Source organism: Anthonomus grandis, chromosome 1, assembly GCF_022605725.1.
Source record: "Anthonomus grandis grandis chromosome 1, icAntGran1.3, whole genome shotgun sequence".
Taxonomy (NCBI): domain Eukaryota; kingdom Metazoa; phylum Arthropoda; class Insecta; order Coleoptera; family Curculionidae; genus Anthonomus; species Anthonomus grandis.
The window spans coordinates 43,151,176-43,173,116 of NC_065546.1; the positions used below are offsets into that span (position 1 = coordinate 43,151,176).

A 21,941-nucleotide genomic window follows, 5' to 3' on the forward strand; every position below is an offset into this window, starting at 1 on the left:
AGCAACAATATCTTATCAAATAGGTTATTACTGGCAATTCTGATGTAATAGCTTTAGTATTACACTCTTCTATTAATATTTTGTTTAATACATTATCCATTTCTTCTAAGCTACAAGAGGTTTCTACGGACTGTGATTTATGTTCAGAGAATTTATTTATATTAATGTCCCCATAATGTCAAGACCTTAGAGACAGAATTGATTGAATCTTTACAGAATTCTTTACTTGAATTCTTACAGGTGGACTACTGATATATTGCCTATATTTTCCAAAACGTCCCACCTTTTTTTTGCAATTAAGAGTGAGGTTGACTTTTTGAAAGATAATATAAAGATTTGTATTGATCATATTCCGCTTGAGTATATGGACATGGCTCGCGAATGGGGTCTATTATTGGATTCAGAACTAAAATTTCATCGTCGTGTTGCTAAAGTTAGGAAGAAAGCAGTTGATAGTTTAAACTTGTATTGTAATCGTTATTATCTTAATTTGAACTTAAGAAAGTTATTATCTGAAGCCTTGGTCCTTTGGTCAACTATTGCGACTTTATATAAAAACGTTCCTTAGTTTCCTTAAACGAAATAAGGTTCAACTAATGCAAAATGCAGGTTGTAGGCTTATTTTTGGTTTAAACAGACGCGACCACATATTTCAAAAATTCGGTTTGCTTCGATGGCTAAGAATGGAACACCGCTTTATCTGGGTGCCTTTCTGCATTAGATTACTAACTTTTTTGCCGGAAATACGCAATTAGATAGTATTTTTGTTACAAGGTGAAGACTGTACAGTGTTTATACCAGGCATAAATTGTACAATCTTCCTAAATTTAGAAGTTACGGTTTTCATAAATATCTTGCTTTTATGTCAATTTCGTGTATTTATGTCTCCTTCAGTTTTACACTACAATTTGTAGTATTTGTTAAATATTCTTAATTATTTATAATTTAATGTGTGCCATGATCACCGCACTGTAACTCTTAATATAATTATCTTTATTAATCTTAAAGCTAATTTTGGTGTTAGAATTTTGTACACAGTTTTGTCTCATAAATTATTATAATTGTTAAGAGTCTCATGAACCTATACTACTGTAATAACACAATTATTGTGTTTTATTAAAGAAAACCAATTTTCCCATGTAATGTGATGGTCAGGTAAAATTGCAAAATGTGCTAGTCTTCGCCTTATCGATATTTTTTTTAGTGTTACTTAATAAAAGCCAGATAAATTTATTTGTTTATTTATACTTGGACTTTATATTCCCTATTTCATTTCAGTGCAAGAACGTCGTTACTCCGTGGACAGTAAACCCACTCAAGAACCCAAAGGTCGTCACGTGGTGATAAAAACTGACAATGAGGCCCATACAGTAAGCATTTCGTCCAGCAGCAACTCGGCGGTATATGAAAACTACAGCCACAAGCGTCCCACCAAGAAAGACAGGCCCACCCATATCACTCTAATACAAAAAGAAACCAAACAGCGATTCGTCCCTGCGAGACACCGCTCAAAAAGTATCGATAACAGCCATAAGAAGGACCGTTATAAAGAAAAAGTCACTAACATCGAGACTCTACAGCGTTTAACTGGGAAGTTGTTTCAATCTAACTCGGATCTTAACGAGCATAGCGACAACGAAAGTACCCCACTTGTATCGGAAGTGTCTTCACCCTCAATTAAATCTTGTTCTGAGGCAAAAACTTCTATCTCAGATAATGATCCTTTGTCCCCACTACCGTTAATAGTGGATAAACCAGCCAGGGGCGACCAAAATGGATCGGGAACAACTTATTTGTCCCACTTTGGTGATAATTACGCTGATAAAGCGGGAGAATCGTGCGGCAGGGAACGGTCCAGAACGTTCTCAGGTAATCTGGAAAGTTCCCTACTGAACTGTTCCAAAGAGTTTGACGTTGAAAAGCATATTTCGGGGAGCTGCGACAGTTTGCAACGATTGTCCCCGGCATTAAGTGATACCTCCGCGGAACACGTTATGGAATCTCAAGAAAAACTTCCGGATGTTTATTGCGATCCGGCGAGGTCGTCGAACTAATTGAACTGTTTGTTTAATTAGGATAAAATCCAGGTAGTTCCTTGGCAAATATGATATTTTCAATATAGTTGTTTTAGTTATAGAATGTAAGGTTATAGTAAAGTTCATTTCTAGGATAGTCCTGTTTTTTTATTTCATCAAACAGATAGGTAGGTATGATAATATCAAGACAGAAAAGTCTATATTATACAGTGCCTCATGAATAATTTAAGAGCAGAGATTTATAAATAATGAGTATTAAATAAAATTTTCCCAGTCCGAAAGTCAATGTTCGACATGCCATCTATTTCTTTCAATACATTTTATACTTTTATTACCAAAAGATCGTCGAATAATAATTGCTCTCTTGTGTTAATTGTATTTTCGTAATTGATTTCACGTATCCCTACAAGTAAAAATCTATAATGGGTTGAAGTCTGAGCTTAGTTTGGCCAAGGTCTTCAACTTTCACGTCCTATCCAGTTAAAATTACCGTTACTCTCACCGATCTAGCAAAATGCGCAGAAGCATCATCTTGTATAAAAACGATAGCGCTGATTCTATTTCATGTCGATGTCGAAATTTCAATGCGACTCTGACAGTTGCATTTGTTAGCGATTCTTAATAATTTCGATTTTAGTTACATCTAGCGTTATTCAGTCAATAATGTTGGCTGCACTTTGTCATATCTGCACTTGCATAAAAAGGCTATTGAGAATCGACCACATTTTTTTGTTATGACGATTTAAGTTAGATATGCCGAGGTCTCAGTAATAAGATTTGGTTTATTTTTTTAAATGGTAACACTAATGAGAAAAGTCAATTACACCAAACGCTTATAAAAGATTATTTTAAGTTACTTTAAAGGGTTTTGTTCAGTTTCTCAGTAACTTCCAATAAGTGCAGGTAAGGTTTGTATTGTGTGGTATTTTATTTGAATCTCTTGCCAGTATTCAATATAAAAGGTGAACGTTTCCCACAGAGGAATATTTACTACTTGATGACTTTTTTTTGAATATAATTAAATTTTGCTTAATACAAATAAAAGGCGCCCAACCATAATTTATTACTACATGATTGTATTTTATATAATTTTATCTGTTTTCTGATTGTAGTTTAGTGATCGTAAATGTTAACATTATAAACACTTAGAACATTGAAAGGCCTTTCAATGTCCTAAGTATAAACATCATTATTTGACATTTATTTCTTGATAAACCTTGTGGAACCTAGATGTAATCTAAATCGAGTATTGCTCCATAAGAATGGGTTTTCGGTATCTCGGAGCATTTTTTTAATAAGTCGTTGGGCACGTCTATTCTCTTCCACCTCCCCCAAAACAAGTAAATATGGATAAAGTAATGCCATTATTTGTAACTAATATTGTTTATTAAGTGCCTGCAAGACACTGTACAAAGAAATATTAAATTTATTAATAACACAAGAAAGGAATAGAAAAGTTAGGTCTATAAAATATATTTATGTCTAACCACAACAATAACTTTTAAGTTATTTTGATGAAAGGTTTGAAAAAAATATTACTTTTACCCATAAAACACAAACAATAATAATAGACGTCTGACTAATTCTATTCCATAATTTCGACTCGAAAGTCGAAATTAAAATTTCATCCACTTTCTTTAAGTTGAAATTTAATTTCGATTAGTCGAGATTCAATGACGTCATATCCATAGTTCAGCCGAAATCCGCAAAGTCGCATTTCGACGTCGCCATATTTATTTCGACCGGTTTAAAAAGAATGTGAATGAAAAAAAATAAATTTAGTTCGTGGCAGGTCATACGTCAGCGTCGTCATCTTCATTACCGTTATTTAATATATTTTTTGTTGGCAACACTGAAATTGTTCATAGTGACCAACGTCAAAAGGACACAACCACTATAAAAATGGCGGCCACCAGGCAGCGGTCATCTTTGGGTATGGTGGCCTTATGCATTAGCAGTCCCGGTATATTTATTAGGTTCGTGGTTATTTTGCACGATTTTTTAAGAAAGGATTTTAACCTTGACGTTAGTCAGCTATTGTTTATGGCCAATCTAAATAATTTATTGATAAATTACATAAGATTAAACAACTGCTTACCATTGCCAATCTAGGAATTAAAAAAATAAATGAATTGGTTGAGCTAACTAGTTAGTTTATTACTTAGAAAGTTAACTAGTATAACAAGTGATAACAAAATGATTTGGAAAAAATTAACATCTAACCTTAAAATAACTGTTTATTTATTTTTTTATATCATTTGTACATTTGTATTGGTAGCACTGAGAGTTAAATCGGGTACAGGTACCTACCTACGCGGTACACATACACGGTATAATACAGGGTTACACGATACACGGTAGTTTAAAGCGATTTAAAACTGAATCATCCACTTATAGTCCAGTCAAAATAAGTAGAAAAAAAAATGAAAGTTTACAATAATTCAGGGAAAGCTGAAAATTTACATAGATGTTAAAAATAGTATTACAAATAAAATGGCAAAAATCTCCATCGATCCTCCTTGTGCTAAAAATTTTATTCAAGGTCAAACGTCAAAAATATTGGTTTTTCGCATTTATCTCGTAAACGGTAAGTTTTATCATAAAAATAGGTCAGACAAAAATTGTAGATCATAAAATTATCTACAAAAAATGTTTTTAAACTTTTTTTCGTGCGAGTCACCATTCTTGAGATATATAAATACTGATATATGCTCTTTCTTCAAAAATACTGACATACGTTCTTACTCCACCGTGTATCTTATGAAACATTCAATACAAAAAGTAACTGTCTACCTGATTGTTGAAGAGTCGTCGGTCGTATACATGCTTTTTTCAAAGAACAGTATACAGTATTGTATACTTTTCTGTGGGACTTCGACAGATATAATGATTGAACAATCAATGATGAGATGCATGAAGACAGATGGAGGTCTTTCTCGAGGAAGGAGCACTCAAGATATGAGTAAATTTGTGTTGAGTATGCATGCACTAAATGCTGTATGTGAAGGATTGGAAAATCTCGCTAATGTCAGAATGGATTCAACAGATCAGCATGTTGACGCAAGTGATTCGCGAGTGAAAAGAGATATTGAAGACGTTAAAAAACTTGTTGACTGGTTACTATTACATGACCCTTTTCCTAAGGTTGACAAAATCACGTCCATTCGAGTCGTCGGCGATGATACAATAAATTGCCATAACGCTTATGAAGCTGGAGTTGCTTCTATAACTAAAATGACTGGTCAAACATTTAATAATATTCAATTAAAACGCAGTGACAAAGTACTTCCTCTTTTAACTATGAGTAGTACCATAAAAATACATGACGAAAAGGTACCTGTAGACCCTGTGTTGTTATTTCAACGCATGAGTGTTACCAAGGCATTTCAGGATGAACTTGAAAAATTCTTCGAATACGAATTATCCCCTTACCCGTTATCTCTTTTCGATGATGCTGGAATGCGTAAAACACAGAAGTCAGCAATTTATGGTTGCTTTGAATGTATCAATATTGAAATTGATAAAACAAACGCTACCTATATCATAGACGGAGGGTGTGAGTGTACATTTTCATATGTTTTTGCATTGTATGTGCAAAGAAATACTTGAATAAAGGCGTTATTTATTTATTTATATCTGTTACATCGTGTTGTGTGGGATCGAGAAGAAACATTTAATGTTCTTTTTGAAAAGTACGTTCAATATGTACATAGACATTTTGGTAATAATGTGATCATTATATTCGATGGATACAATGATCATAAAAAAATATTAAAGCTGCAGAGCAACTTCGTCGAACTACAAAAACATCTTTATCTGCTGATGTCGTTTTTGATGAATTTATGAAAGTTTCAACAAATCAACAAAAATCCCTAGCAAATAATCACTTTATTGTCTCGCTTTATTGAAATGCTCTCTGAAAAATTAATCGCTGCGAATATTTCTGTAAAACAAGCGGACAATGATGCTGATGTCCTCATAGTTGAGACGGCAATAGAAAAATTCAATGGCATAAATACAACGATCATTGTGGGCGAAGACATCGATTTATTAATACTATTGACTGCACGAACACCAATTGATCAAATTATTTACTTTTTTAAACCAGGAAAAGCTTAAGTACAAACAAAAATATATTCGTCTCAATGTTTAACTGCAAAGTACCCAAAATGTCAATCTCATGTTTTGTTCTTGCATGCAATATCTGGTTGTGACACTACATATGCACTCTATAAAAGAGGTAAAACAAAAGTTTTTAAATTATTTGAAAAACGTACCGATTTAATTGATTGCGCAGAAGTGTTTAAAAAAGACGATTCTTCCCCACAAGCCATCATTGCAAATGGAATCCATTTTCTTCTTGCCGTGTACGGAGCTTCAAAAAAGATTGATTATTTAGACAAGTATCGATATTTAAGTTTTATAAAAAACACACGAAATATTAAAAGAGTAGAGTTATCTTGCCTTCCTCCGACATCTGCTTCTGCTTGTCAACACTTATATCGAGTATACTACCAAGTTCAAGTCTGGCTTGGTAACGAACTGGACCCACAAGATTGGGGTTGGAAGTTGAAAGATAATAGTTTGCAGCCAATTCAAACTGTACTTCCACCTGCTCCAGAAAAACTCCTTAACACTATTTTCTGTAATTTTAAAAAGGGTTGTAGTAATAGTTGTGGCTGTAAAAGAGTAGGATTGTTTTGCAATCAGCTCAGCAGTGTGTACGCATTGTCAAGGACAATCTTGCTCCAATGCTGACAAAAATTTAGCAATAGCAGATGAGGATCCGTATGAGATAAAAGAGACAATTGATTTATCTTTATATTAATCAGAATCTATAGAAATAGAAGAGGAGGAAGAAGAAAGCGAAGATGAAGATTTTTTCGAAGATTATGAGTTAGAATAAAATATATTTTTACATTATAATAAAATTATTTAACATATATAACATTTTTATATAGATATACAATAATTTTTTAAACGATATAACCCATAACAATAATTCTTTTATTTAAATTAATACAACTAAAAAAACGCTATTAAACGCTATTTCATGAAACTTCCTTACTTGAAATAGATTGTGGACTACGCCTACTGGAGAAACCACGTTAAAAAAAACGCGCTGAGCACTACCTCGTATAGTACAGGTGGTGCTGAAATGTGCATATTATGTGTAATACGATTTTTTCAACTTTTAGAACAGCAATATTTCAAGAATGGTGACTCTCACGAAAAAAAGTGTAGAGACATTTTGTGTAGGTAATTTTCTGATCTACAAATCTTATCTAACCTATTTTTATGATAAAATTTACCGTTTACGAGATAAACGCGAAAAACCAATATTTTTGACGTTTGACCTTGAATAAAATTTATAGCACAAGGAGGATCGATGGGGATTTTTGACATTTTATTAGCAATACTATTTTTAACATCTATGTAAATTTTCAGCTTTCTCTGAATTATTGCAAACCCAAAATTTATTATTATTTTATTATTAAAATTTATTACTAGGCTACTAATTTAAATCGATTTAAGGTAATCCGGTTTACGATCAGTAACCGGGTTTTTATACACGCGAATTATTTTAAAAGGACATCCACTAAAGCACTCAAAGGTGCTCATATAAACTTGGAGTGAGATCATTCACATATTTAAAACGTTTTAAAATAATGCGAATTAGGAACGCATTTCTTTCCATTAACAAGTTTTTTATATCTAAAAACACTAATTTATACTAATACGCAGCTCCTGGCCATGCCCACGCATAACTTTGGTTTTAGTAGAATTTTTAATGAACCCTTTTTAATAAAGTGTTTAGTAAAAATTGTTAATAAAACAACTTTTGTGGGACTAGTTTTGTGCGCGGTAAGAGGCTACGGACTACCACGCTTTTTTTTAATAAAACTTACACTGATATACAAAACGTTGTTTTATTTTACGCCTTTGTTTACCACGCTACCATCTGAATCCACTTATTACATAGCCTAAATTTTTGAATAAATAAAATCTTGTTTCAAGCATTTGTCGCCATGTTTAACTTCTGACTGGTATTTAAAGCCGCTTCTTATAGAATTCACATTTCTGAAATAATTTTTAATTTTAGTTCATGCATTTAAAGGTATTTTAACCCCTTTTCTGGTATTTGAAGCCATTAATTTAATTTTTCAGGTGTTTGGATAAATTTAAAATTTTATTCTTGGCATTTCAGGCAATTTAAAATTTATTTCTAGTATATGAGTTCTTATATGCTTTATATTTTTGGACTATTTGTTAATTTTATCTAAGAAATTTAAAGCTTTTTAAACATTATTTTCTATGATTCGAGGTCATTTTCTACATTTGTGATGACTTTGGACAAAATTTACATTTTATTCCAAGCATTTGAGAACGTTTTTTATTGTATTTCTTATATTTGAAGTTATTCTCCAAATTTTAGAAATATTTCGAATAAGAATCCAATTTAATGAAAGTTTAAAAATACCTTTTCTTTTTACACTCAACAAAGACAATTTGGGACATAAAATAAATAAGGTAAGTACGACCAAAATATAATTTATATTCCATTGAAAAATATATGAATGCACATTAATAATATAAATATAAAAAAAAAAAATTATATATAATTTTACTTCTATTCTATAAACTCTTATAAAAATATAAGGTCCTTGGAACCAAAAATGCCTTTTCTTGGATCATCTGAAAATAAATAACCAAATTTTATAGTTAAAACTCACATATGCGAAAAATCTTTAAAAAAAGGATATTGCGTTTACCTTATAAATCCCTCTAACTCCTTGGATAAATCGACACACATTTGTTGTAACAACATCCGCACGGGCTCTTAATCAGTTTCAAATCTTCCGGGCAACTGTTGCGACACCAAATACACTTGATGTGCACCTCTGGGCATTTTTCCGTTGAACCATCTGCCTTAGCATAACCGAAACCTCCCAGCAAAATCACACAGAACATACACAGTACGATTGTTACCCGCATGATGAAAAATTGGCTCTTAGTTTAAACTGGTATAAAGGATTAAAGTTAACGTTTTTCTATTTATAGTTGATAGTACAAATCAAAAGTAAATCCCCAGGTTAACGGCGTCATAATAATCATCGAGGTCATTATTGTATTTTTAAAAATAAATGTGGTAAAATGTGAAGTACAACAAATAAATTATGTAAATTATTGTTTTATAGAATGAATAATATATACCTATAAATAGAATAAAAATATAGAATTTGAAACAGTAAAAATACTAATTAGCAATGCAAAAGAGGCATTATACATATTGTTCTTTAAATTTTAACTTCAAGCACTAGTAATCTGCTACATTAAAATGCTCAGAAGGTCCTAAATTCATATCACTGAGAGTGAATATATTAATCTCTGATGAATCACATGGCTTATTATAAAAACTTTTCTTCTTTAAATATATTTTCCCTATGATTTTTAGAGCATCATTTTGTTTAGTAGAATTATTGATGACGATGAAATCACCATTTTTTGGCTGTTTCTGATAAATAATAGGCACATGGTGCAATAATATTAAATTAAATAAGCGTTAATTATTTGCACGTTTTACTGCTTTCCTTCGAATTCATTTACATCGGGCTTTACTTAATATGTTTGATAAAAAAATAATTTGTCCTCAATATACTTTAATCTTATTTACTATTAATGCCTGTTTTAATTACCTGCTGTGATAAATATTTACACAAAAAATTAAAAAGGTACATTTAAAGTCGATAAGAAACTTTTTCAGTCGTATATATAACGCGAAGCGCTACGGTATTTTTATTTAATATCAAACACATCTTACTTACAAGTACGTTCATAGAACAATATGAAATTTTTAACTTTTTCCTTAATTGTGGTCATAGCGGTTATGTCTCTCTCGTACTCAGTCAATGGTCAATCAGCTAAATGTACCGAAGATGATCTGAAGATTAATTGTTTGTGGTGCTTTTACACCTGTTCCGAAGGTAAAACTCTTGTGGCCAACGAATGCAATTGCTGTCTTAATGAGTGTGTCTCGGTTACAGATTCAGGTAAGCTTATGTTTTTCAGTGTATTAATTGTTTAATATTGTTTTTTCGATTTCAGAGTCTAAATAGAAACCAATAGGTGGATCAAGAGGGATAAAAGGAATCTTCACATAACTACACCAATATAAAATGTTCATTTTATTAGAATAAAGTAATTGTTTACTAGTTGAATTAATCTGATATTTAATTTATTTCTCAAATTGGAGTTTGGCATATGCCGTTGGAGCACACAAGGTTTTCCCCGCATGTGAGAAGGGAGTCGTATGTTGTAGGGTAGCAAGGATCTCCACGTTCTGAAAATTACAATAGTAGTATAAATTGATTTATAAAATTATCTTTTGATATATTATTTACTTACTGGGTATAACGCAGCTGGGGCAACAACCGCAAAATCTATTTGGAACTAATATCGAGCCACTTATACAGTTTACGAGTGGACAGTTGCTACATACGTCGGATGGACACGCTATTAATTGAAGAAAAATTATTTTTTGTATATATATATACATATACTTACATATGTAGAAGAAAAATACATAAAAGAAAATCAGGCTTACTAAATCAAAAAATTAGAAATGTTTTGGATCCTAAGTTTTCCTTTTACCTATAGGGTAAGTCCGGGATAGATGCCGCATATTTGCAAGAAATAATAAAAACATCTATCACTAGATGAACAAGAGTGAATCTAATTATAAAAAATACAACTAATATATAAAATGAAATATTTTTCTCTAAACCACTAAAAAAAACATGGTCTGTAACTTTATGAAAACATACAAGTAGCAAAGGAACATGTTTTGTTGCAAAACTTCGACTCAAATTTTGGCCAGCGCTTTCATATTTGCTGTTCCGCAAATATCGCACGCATTCGAATAAACCGGACAAGTTTCATGTAACCATAAATGACAAATTACACACTGTATACAATCACAGTTTTGGTGATTTTTGCATGTGCTTCAAAACATTCAATACAGTAGGTTTGATTTGATTGAACTTTAATCTTTAAAATCAGTGGCTCTTTATCGCTTTCAGCTCATTCCATTTCTCTCCTTGCCCCCGAAATGATCTTTTTCTTCATATTTATGGTAGAATCTTCTCTGTTTTCCTTTAAACTTTTTTCTTCCCAAGTGTTTTTTTTTTTTGAATTTTAGTGGCTTTACTATTTTTGAGATTCTCATCCGACGTAAGAATATGAGCACTTTGCTTCTTGCGGAATCTTTGGTAGTGGAGAAATTTCTGTTATAAGTATTTAGAAGGAGTTATTTCCGAGAGATCATGTGATGAACTGTTTATTACCTTGTTCGATGTGTTTTCTTCTAAATTAGAGTCTCTGGTAGATGAGCCAGGCTCAGAGATTGGATATCTCTTGGATATCTTCTAGATTCACAATTAACGGCGAAGGTGGTAAAAGAACTGGTTATTGGTTTGGAAACTTTAGAACTTGAAAACGCACTTGTCCGTTTATCTCCAATTTCAACCTGATCAGAAATACTAAAAAAATGATCTGGAATGCGATGTGGATTCAATGGATAAATTACACATGCTTCCAATCCGGAAACAGCGGTGTCTAGCGTAGCGTCTATTTCCCAAGCGCGACTTATTAACTCTCTTGCTTGTAATCGGCTTATTGTTCTTAATAGAACTTATTAATCATCCTAATGGATGATTTTTCATCCAAGAAGGTGACTCCTGTTTGAAATATGTTTTGAGGGGTCCGAAAAAGCTTCTATCAAGAGGTTGCAGATCCTGTGTACAACGGCTTGGTAAGCACAAAACGATGATGTCGTTTTCAAAGGCTGTTTCCAGTACTCAATACTCTGGCTATGCGTTGTGTGACCATCCAATATTAAATAAATTTTCCATATGACTTGAATTGTCGAAACGGTGGGCTGCCAAGGCAGTTATGCATATAGGTCTCCTAATGGACCCGTCATGCCCCAACGGGGGTTACCAGAGCCCAACGGCATTAGAGAAACCGATAAGGCTCTCTGGTTTGAAGGACTTAAAGTCACTCGGTACACTGAAAGTGTTACCACAGATATAACTAGCTAACGCAAGCGTACTAACGCTTGCGTTAGCTAGTTATATCTGTGGTGTTACCCAAGTATTTGAACCTGGCGCGCGTGAGTGCTGGGCACTCCCCGACTACATGGTCAACGGTTTCATCCTCCTCACAGCACCATCGGCATTCCGGGTTGTCCGGAATACCGATAGTATGGAGATGGCTTCTTAAGTGCCGGTGACCGGTTAAAAGACCTGTCACTAGCTGAATTTCGCGTCTTTTTAGGCATAGTAGATTTTTGGTGAGACAGGCAGAGGGCCCACCTATGTACGCTTTGGCCTGTCTCATACCAGGGGACTCAGTCCATCTTCGGTGGGTCCACTTGTCCAGCAGATATGGGTTCCGGCCCCATTGGCACATTCGCGGATCCCAGTCTGTCAAGAGAGTCTGCTTCCTCATTACCTGCATGGCCTGCGTGGCCAGGTATCCAGACGAGCTGGACCCTGCAGCCAACCATATGGCTTATTTGGAATAAACTGGCTCTTAAGCCACTTAAGGAACATGTCAGTTAGAAAATTAAAATTATTTCATTAAAAAAATAGTAATAAATTATCAATTTGAAAATCAATTTAATAAACGAAAATGTTATAAAAATTATTCTAATAAAAAAAAAACTTTTTTGGGTCCAATACTCTAAGCATTCATAAGGGAAACTCTAGGAATATTTAGGAAGGTTATCCCAGAAACACGACCTGTTGCGATATTCTATGGTTTTAAAAACATATTCCTAATGAGTTATTCTTAGAACTTTAAGATTATATTTACATCATCAGAGTAATCTTGGGACGTTTATATAGCGTGCGTATTAATATTTTGATTAAATTTAATACCTAATTAATTATAATTCAAGAAAACTTACTTTGTGGTACACATTTGTTAAAACAACAATTACATGGGTCAATAACTAAAGTTTGATTCTGCGGACAATCTTGAAGACACAACAAACAGTTGATTACTGGTTCGTCGTCAGATGGCGTGGGACACATTGTCTTTTTATGACTTCCATTAACAGTTACGATTATACAAATCAAAAAGGAAAAAATTACGAATTTCATGTTGCTATTGTTAACGAAATTGTTGTTATGTACTAACTACGTACATCGAACGTTTATTTATATGCTGAAAACATGCTTTTTTACGTAAATATTGTACAAGTTCATATGCTTTTATTATCTTTAAATTATATTTACGGTGTGTGGTTTTTTCGAGGTTGGGCTGTACATAAAGGTTTATCGCTTTCTTTATGTATTTAAAGTCAACAAGTATATAAAAAAAAGAACAATAAGTCTCCGAATTGTTTTTCATTAGGCATAAAAAAATTTCTGGCAATTTTGCCTTCATATGTCAAAATTTGATAGTTTTGACTAATATTTACTTTTTTAAAAATTAAATTCCCAAAAATTGAAATTCGGAATTAGGACGACATGCACACATGCCAAATACTACTGATTTCGCAAAAATTCAATACTGTGCATTTGTAAATTAAAAAATAACATGAACTAAACAGGATTTCTTTATAAGTAATTTTTTATTAACAATTACAAATTCTTTTTAACATTCATTTTTGCATATTCCTTTGCAGCACTTAAGGCTTCCTCCGCAAGTCGGAGAGTTACCATGAGTTGAGGCATAGCACAAATCTGCAGCTCCTATAATAATTTTTTTTAAATTTAAATTATCACTATTTAAAGGCGGGAAAACTAAAATACTTACGTGGTAAAACACAACCTGGACAACATCCACAAATCCTATTTGGAACCAAAATAGATCCACTGACGCACCTGAAGACTGGACAATTATCGCAACGATCTTCGGTGCATTCTTGGGCAAAAACAGAACTAATTAATAACAATGCAGAGATACATGAAAATAGAATAGCTCGTGCCATTATAGTTTATTTTAACTGATCAGCTTAACGATTTAATAGTTATGCTCTTTTTATATGCGAGAAAAGACGTCAAAATAATGATGAATTATTCATAAATATCATTATTATTGATAAATGTTTCAGAATTTGATATATATAAGAGGTTATTTTTAAATCAAGGTCCTGTAAGAGTCTTGTTTTTGTTTAAAATAACATTTGTGCAGATTTAACCGAGATGTATATACATTTTTTACTATATTAATTGGCATGATACTTCGTCCTCCAAGTAAAAAACTGAAATTACACAACTTTAAAAAATAATATTTAGTTTTTATATTTCTATCATGTTTGTATCCGAAACCGTATAGACTCTTTTCTCTCTTAGACACGTTCCAGAAATATATAAATTTTTGACACCATTTTTCCGATAACACTGTACTTCACATAAAACAGATGTTGCTTTAAAAAAAAATCGTTAAATTCGCATGATGACCTCGCTGAGGATCGTCATGGTGATGGTCGACTTGGGGATTTACGTTTCTTTTAGTCCGAAATATAAATGCAAAAATCATTAATTTTAATCCTTTGGGATAGTGTTCAATACATGTGTGTTAATAGAATTCATATATTACACTGAAATTAAATAAATTATTATTCTGCTTATATATGCATGCTTTATTGTCAAAGAAATTTTGTAGGCAAATCTAGTAAAATATTAAAAAATACATTTAAAAAAAATAGAAAATACAGAAAAACATAAAATAATACACATATATTCATTCTATAACATACAAAATATAATAATAGTACATAGTCAAAATGAAAATTTTATAAATAAAAGGATATTTATAACGTTCAATAAATTTAATAAATAAAAAAATTGTTAACTGCAAATAATGCTCTCTCCAGCAAGTGTTATTTCAATTTACATAAAAGTAAAATTGAAATCCACTTAGAGCTTTTTTAAGCTCAAGTTAAACAATAATTTTTTTTTTCAAAAAAATGAATGTTAATCCCTTAGTCGCAAAGTATTGCTTAAATAATTTACAAACAGAAATTATAAAAACCCATGACGTCACTACCTAAACCAAAAAACCCCATTTAAAGGAATACATTCATTGTGATGGAGTCATTATTTTAAAAATGTCTCAAGCTTTTGTACAAATTTTTTTGTTAACATGCTTTACAGCATGTATAATAAACTCGGTTTATTCACAAGAATGTACCGAGGACATTTGTAATAATTGCCCGCAATTTAGGTGCATAAGTGGGTCAATTTTGGTCCCTAATACACTTTGTGGCTGTTGTCCAAGCTGTGTTCTTCCACGTAAGTATCAGAAGATAATTTAAACATTTCTGAATGTTGATTGAATTATTATTATTATAACCGACGAGAGACGGTGATTTCTCAAACAAAATCTCTTTCTCCGAAAAATTAAGTTTTTCTTGCTTACTTAATTTTTCACACACCTATGGAAAAGTCAAAAAAATTTACATTAATTCACATAGACCTATGACGCATTCCCTCCAAATTCATAAGATAATCAATCAGTGTTAAAATATTTTAATCTATTTGATCTTCTGCTAAGCTCGTTTTTAAACCCTTAGAGGCTGGAGATTCCTGCTACGAGTCAGCTGATGGCAGCTCACTAACCTGCGGATCAAGCCTTGAATGCTGCGAGGATGAAGTGTGTAATACGACCTGCTAATTTATATAAAATACATGTGTTAATCTAATAAAGATGTATGTAAAAATATCAAGTTTATTGGGTTATAAGCGTTCAAATTCATTCCAGGCAGCATAAGTGTGTCTGGTGTTAATTTTTTCAAAAAATATAACTGATGTCAATAGAAGCATCCATACACCGTCATAGGACATTGAATAAAATTGTCCATTGAACGAATAATGTGTCAATGCAAAGGGATATATAAAATACCATGTCCAAAGACCTTCTAGATAAAGTCATCCAGTGAATGGACCAAACTTTGTGTCCTCTATAATACAGGTTGTCTGATCTAAATAATTATGAAACAAAAAATGGATAGAGGTCTTCTAGATAGAGAGATAAATTTAAAAAGTCTTAAGGACGTCTTATTTATGACATGAATATCTTAAAGACTTTTTTGCAATTTTTAGTGTTTATACAAAAAAATACCAAAAACGTTTTTGTAACTTTAATAGATACCTATAACTAAACATTCAGAATGTTAAGACCTATTATCTTAAATTTTTATTAGGTACTTAATATTTACCAATACACATTATAATTAAAGGAATATTAACACAAAAAGAAACAAATTACAAAACACTTCTATTAAAAAGGAAAAAAAAATCCTTAATTCAAATTATGTTTTTAACTTAGTAAATCCATCGTACGTCCTGTATATTTAAAAAACATTTTTCTACGGGCGATAGACATTTTATGTATCTATAAGATTCCAATGGGTTCATAATAAAACATATCCTTTGGAGTCAAGTAAACTAATTATACTTTTAAAAGCATATTTTAAAAGGCCAATGTAATTCCATTGCACAATATTATTCTTTTCTTATAATTCTTTCATATGATTGGAATAAAATAACAACTTTCTTAAAAAGACCTAAAAGGCATGAAAACCCATTTGTAAGACCCCAGAGACATAAAAATGCCTGGAACATAATGAAAAACGGCTAAAAGGTCTTTTTTATTTTATCTCAAGCCTTTGATTCCTTCAAATTTGATACCTTTCAGGCATTGTAAATGAATGATTTCTAAAATAAAATTTAAAATTTATCCAAAGGTCTGGAAAGTAAAAAATATGAAGAGAATTACTTAAAATACCTAAAAGGCATAAAAAAATATTTACATTATCCAGAGACATAAATACTGATATAACATTTCTGGAATAAAATGGAAGAAAGATATTTTTTTATGTCTTATGTATTTCAGATTTTTGGATTAACTTCTAATTTCATTCCATTTGACGTAAAAGACTTAAAAATTACCCGGGAACCTGAAAAAAATCCAAATGCCTGAAATAAAATAAAACTTAAAGTTCCTGAAAAGTCACCACCAGTACCTTGGAGTCATAAACAATTGTATAAAATGTCTTAAATATATACCTGGAAAGATATAAAGAATTATTTCCACTGTCTGGCGAATACAAAACAATTACATCAAATACCTGGACTGAAAACTTCAGGTATCTGAAAGGAAGTTAAAATTAATTCAAGTTTCTGAAATTACAATATAGTGAAAAAAATAGTTAAATAAAAATACAGGGTGTTTTAGAACTATGGGATCAAACTTCTGGGAATCAGAATCCATTTGAGTATAGGAACCCATGTCCAGAAATGCGTCACTAAAAAAAGACGCGTTAAAATTTATAAAAAATATTAATTACCTAAATAACTTTGGTACATGATACCATAACAACAATTGTTTAAAATCAACGCTTATCAATGTCAGTTCTCAATGTCATGTTTAGCAATTTTATAGCTTACAATTTTTAAACATTTATTGCTGATGGAAAACTTTACCAATCAAGAATTGGCGGATATGCATTTGGCATACGGAGCAACGAACTGCAATGCACGAGCAGCATCGCGGTTGTATCATGAACGACGTTAGCCCGAACGACAGCATCATGGATACAAAAAGTTTATTGCGGTTCATCGGCGGCTCGCTGAGACAGGCATGTTTAAGACCAAGATCCATGATACTGGTGTTGCTCAAACCGTAAGAACGGTCGAATTTGAAGAAAAGGTGCTTCAGCAAGTTGCCGATGAACCATCAAATAGCACACGTGACGTCGCTAAGATTATGAATACGAGTAACGCTTCTGTCTGGCGGGTACTACACGAGCAACAACTTTATCCTTACCACTTCCAGAAAGTTCAAGGTATGACTGCAGCCAATTATCATCCTAGAGTTCAATTTTGTCGATGGCTTCTGGATCACATCATTGCCCAACCAAATTTTTTACGATATGTTTTGTAGACCGATCAAGCCTCTTTCACAAGAGACGGTAGTTTTAATAGTAGGAATAGCCATGTTTGGGACGAAGAAAATCCTTATACAATTTTTCCAAGAAAACATCAGAATAGTTAGTCTGTCAACGTATGGGCAGGCATTGTTGATGATTATTTAATTGGGCCATACCTTCTACCGGAACGGTTAACAGGACCTATTTATCTACGTTTCTTGGAGGAAGTTCTCCTAGAACTCCTTGAAAATGTTCCACTAAACGTTAGACAGCAAATGTGGTTTCAGCATGATGGAGCGCCGGCTCACTTTGCTGTACAAGTACGCGAGTATTTGGCTCAGCGGTTTGGGCACCGTTGGATTGCCAGAGGTGGAGCAGTTTCTTGGCCTCCTAGGTCACCCGATTTAACGTCGCTCGATTTTTTCTTGTGGGGACATGTAAAGTCTTTAGTCTACGAAACTCTAGTAGAATCAGAGCGAGACTTAATTGGACGAATAACAGCAGCATTTGAAATCATTCAAAACGAGGATCAAATTTTTAGTGTAGTCCGCCGAAATCATGTGCAGCATTTAAATCGGTGTATTGAGGTTAGAGAAAGACATTTTGAACAATTGTTGTGATGGTATCATATACAAAAGGTAAAAATAAATGCATCAGATCCTATTTAGGTAATTAATATTTTTTCTAAATTCAAACGCATCTTAGGGCCGTTGGCGTAGTGACACATTTCCGGACATGGGTTCCTATACTCAAATGGATTCTACTGTTGCACTGAACAACCCCCAGAAGTTTGATCCTATAGTCCTGAAACACCCTGTATAGTTAAAGTCGAGCAAATGTATTAATTATTAGTACTTCGTAAATGTGTATGAAATATTAATTATAACAAAATTATTATAATTACTTATAATAAAATTAATTACAAAATATTTGCTATTTCTTAATAAACGACGAGAGAATAAATGATATTTTGCAAATAAAATTTTTCGTTTTTCTTTTCATTTCAGTCACATTTATTACATTTGTAATAATTACAATGTGTGTGTTGCAATTACACCAAGCATTTGAAAGACTTTAACGTAATTTTTTAATATATTTTAGTCACTGAGGGCCATTTACGACGCTTTAAATTTATGAAAAATTATTTGAAGTCCAGCGGCTCAACATTATTATCCATAGATTGTCCATTATTAATTCACAGACATTTCGGTTTAGTTTGAACCAATACAGGATATCCATTGGAAAAGTTGTGCTGTGTGGCATTAACTTTAGCTTGCGTTAAAATAGCAAAAATCATATGATTTTTTGTCGCAAGTTTTCTTTCAACTCTGAATTCGTTTCAACGACAACAGAGCGCGTCTGTTTTATCGCTCAGCAGTTTTTATCAAAAGTTGAATTTTGTTGGCTGTTGAATAGTTTTTGAATACTTTAAAATGGAAAAACTAAACCTTAGTTCAAGTGTTGGAAGATCAGGGGCATATTTGCCATTCAAAAAATTGATAAATAAAAATTTAAAAACGTGTAGTCTGTCATTGCCCAGATCGACGATGGTATCAGACTTACCAAAGTTTGGCGTAAATAAAATATTCATTATTTCTAGACATTTTCGCTATTTGCTATAACTATTTGCTTACACATTTACCGATTTCATTTTTTTTTTGGTACCGTTGAATAGAGACTTTTACGCTCCTTACTATGATGGATGACACGATGGGGTTCCCATTTGACATATTAAAGTGAGGTTAGCTGGAGGTGAGGAGGTGATTGACAGAACTTCAGTAAATGCATAATTAAACGTCCCCTGTATATCTAATTTGACGTGGTATTTTTTTTTTTTTTTTTAAGAAAGTTATTAAGGGTGGATCGTTTTGAAATGAAAGCACTGTATGTATAATAATGAACAGTAAAATCCGTACATTGGTGTCAGGTGTCAGCCAACCAGACAAAAAATAAATTTTAGTGAACTGAAATAGTAAAAAAGTGGTAAAGCTGGTGGGCTTAAAAGTTACGAAGCTGAAAAGGGACCTGGAGGAAAGGGACTGCGATATAATAGGAAAGAATCCCTACTGGCATGGAGCGGTTTCGTAGCGCATTACTTATTCCGCCAACTTGGAAGCAAAGTTGCTGCAATAGTCTACAATCGCCTTGTAAACAATTTTGGGTTGCATCATGGCCCTTCACACCTCGAATATGTCTACCACCCGCAGTTGAAAAATTGATGGCAGAAGTCACTGGAGTCCTTGCAAGAATTTGAAGCTGATATTACACGTTTGGTTTGATTGTCTTAACCAGATGTCTGGGAGGGGATCATGGAACGTTTAGTGGTTCCTGGATGGATTCCTTGATGATATGGTGAGCCAGGCCTTATAACTAGCATATTAGTCGAATCTAGAAGATGCATTAATACGAGGCTTTGGATTCGATGCTGTCAAGAATACAAAGAAAGATCAGGCTCGTGTCCTACAAGTGATTTCAAGAGAGGAAGACTATAGGGAATTGGACTCTTATGAACGTTAATGAGGGTCGTTGCCACAAAGATCGGTTGTTGGAGTATTCAAAATATAGCAATACAGGTCAAATGAGAAGGCACTGTCCAGAAGACGGCTATTATTGATTTTGGAGTTGCTGGAGAAAATCTATGCCGGAGTCAGGTGGACATCTTGGAGTAACAAAGACTCTAGAAAAAGTAAGAGAATTATTTTACTCAATCAATAGTAAGGCAAACGTAAGGTACTGGTGCTTAAAATGCGTTGTATGTGTGGCAAGTATTGGCTAGTAGAGAAAACGAAATATTTTGATGCGGCAGTATGGAGAACTACTTCAGCAAATGGATTCAATCAGTTTCAGTGAACTTTGCCATTAATTTCAGCATATATCTGTGACTTACTAGACGATTTCGGTTTCCTTATAAACTTAAAAGTTATCACTGAACAACTTAACAAGCAAAAGCGAACTTTATAGATACTTATTTTAAATTAACTTAACATGCTTGATAAATTGATAGAAAAAGGATTTTAGAGCCAATTCAATAGTTTTTGTTTAAACATTATCCTGAAAACCAAAATCTCAATGCAGGCAAGTTTAATTATTCCTGCAACTTTGAAATGCGATTGTTCAGAAACTTCTGGATGAAAAGCAATAAAGCAGGATAGCACTAAAAAGAGAATTTAACACTTCTTAAAGCGATGTGATTGACCCCCAGTTCTATTTAAGATTCTAAAGGTAACATCTACTAGGTATTATATAATTCTAGGGTATTGAAACAAGAAGGTTAAAAATATTCATTTAAAGCGTTCCCCTTTAAATTGACAAACTACAAATTAAATTGACGTGTCTTTCCGATTTTTCGTATTTTTAACTGCAAGATAAATATTAAGGGTGGAACCGTTGATTGAATATTTGGGTACCAAATATTCAAATATTTTATTTTTATTTGGGTACCAAGTACCCAAATATTCAATCAACGGTGGAACGTTTTTAAATTGACACGCGAGAATTTAGGTAGACTACTGTTTCAGAACATTCGCCAACTTTCTACGAATGTTCCGAGATGTCGCGAGGTTCCTGCTGCATTTAGACGGACGAAATGATTCCCGAATAAAATTTAATTATTGTTCGATCGTTACAATCATTAATTTTTTTTGATTTTTGACCTTTACTATAATATTTTTTGTTTGAATCATTTCATGATTGAGTGACATTTTATGTTTTAGATTATTGAATTGTTAAACTTAGAAATATTTAGCACTTTAAATTAAAACAAAATATTATCCATTTATTAAAAGACGTTTAATAGACTTCTTTTTAAGTTTAAAGACGTTTCCTTATGTGTCCTTTCAGAAATTCTTATATTATAGAGGCTGCCGAGACAAAATAGTTCACCCTGAAAATAAACTGTTTAGCCAAAAATGGACGAACACATCGAATTTAAAATTGAGGGGGACATTTATTGACAGAAATTG

At 32.6% G+C, this 21,941-nt stretch overlaps 1 protein-coding gene and 5 long non-coding RNA genes across 13 annotated transcripts in view; 3 read left to right on the forward strand and 3 right to left on the reverse strand.

The window, feature by feature from the left end:
- LOC126740942 (kinase D-interacting substrate of 220 kDa B) overlaps positions 1-2,172 on the forward strand; it is an 82,540-nt gene extending 80,368 nt beyond the window's left edge. For all 8 annotated transcript variants that reach the window (XM_050447144.1, XM_050447176.1, XM_050447199.1 and 5 more), the window contains one exon: positions 1,279-2,172. In XM_050447144.1, coding sequence (XP_050303101.1) covers positions 1,279-2,054 — 776 coding nt within the window. In that variant the 3' untranslated portion in view covers positions 2,055-2,172. The remainder of the gene's footprint in view (positions 1-1,278) is intronic.
- A 6,400-nt stretch (positions 2,173-8,572) lies between these two features.
- On the reverse strand, positions 8,573-9,276 carry LOC126741059 (uncharacterized). The gene is made up of 2 exons (XR_007662097.1): positions 8,810-9,276; positions 8,573-8,732 (listed from the first exon to the last, which is right to left on the reverse strand). It is a non-coding gene; the product is annotated as an uncharacterized LOC126741059 (long non-coding RNA).
- A 350-nt stretch (positions 9,277-9,626) lies between these two features.
- On the forward strand, positions 9,627-10,259 carry LOC126741057 (uncharacterized). The gene is made up of 2 exons (XR_007662096.1): positions 9,627-10,087; positions 10,143-10,259. It is a non-coding gene; the product is annotated as an uncharacterized LOC126741057 (long non-coding RNA).
- Positions 10,210-13,237, reverse strand: LOC126741052 (uncharacterized). Its single transcript, XR_007662095.1, has 3 exons — positions 13,006-13,237; positions 10,443-10,550; positions 10,210-10,377 (listed from the first exon to the last, which is right to left on the reverse strand). It is a non-coding gene; the product is annotated as an uncharacterized LOC126741052 (long non-coding RNA).
- A 418-nt stretch (positions 13,238-13,655) lies between these two features.
- LOC126741317 (uncharacterized) lies at positions 13,656-14,517 on the reverse strand. The gene is made up of 2 exons (XR_007662163.1): positions 13,860-14,517; positions 13,656-13,795 (listed from the first exon to the last, which is right to left on the reverse strand). It is a non-coding gene; the product is annotated as an uncharacterized LOC126741317 (long non-coding RNA).
- Positions 14,518-15,150: 633 nt separating this feature from the next.
- On the forward strand, positions 15,151-15,770 carry LOC126741302 (uncharacterized). The gene is made up of 2 exons (XR_007662161.1): positions 15,151-15,340; positions 15,622-15,770. It is a non-coding gene; the product is annotated as an uncharacterized LOC126741302 (long non-coding RNA).
- Positions 15,771-21,941: the final 6,171 nt, after the last annotated feature.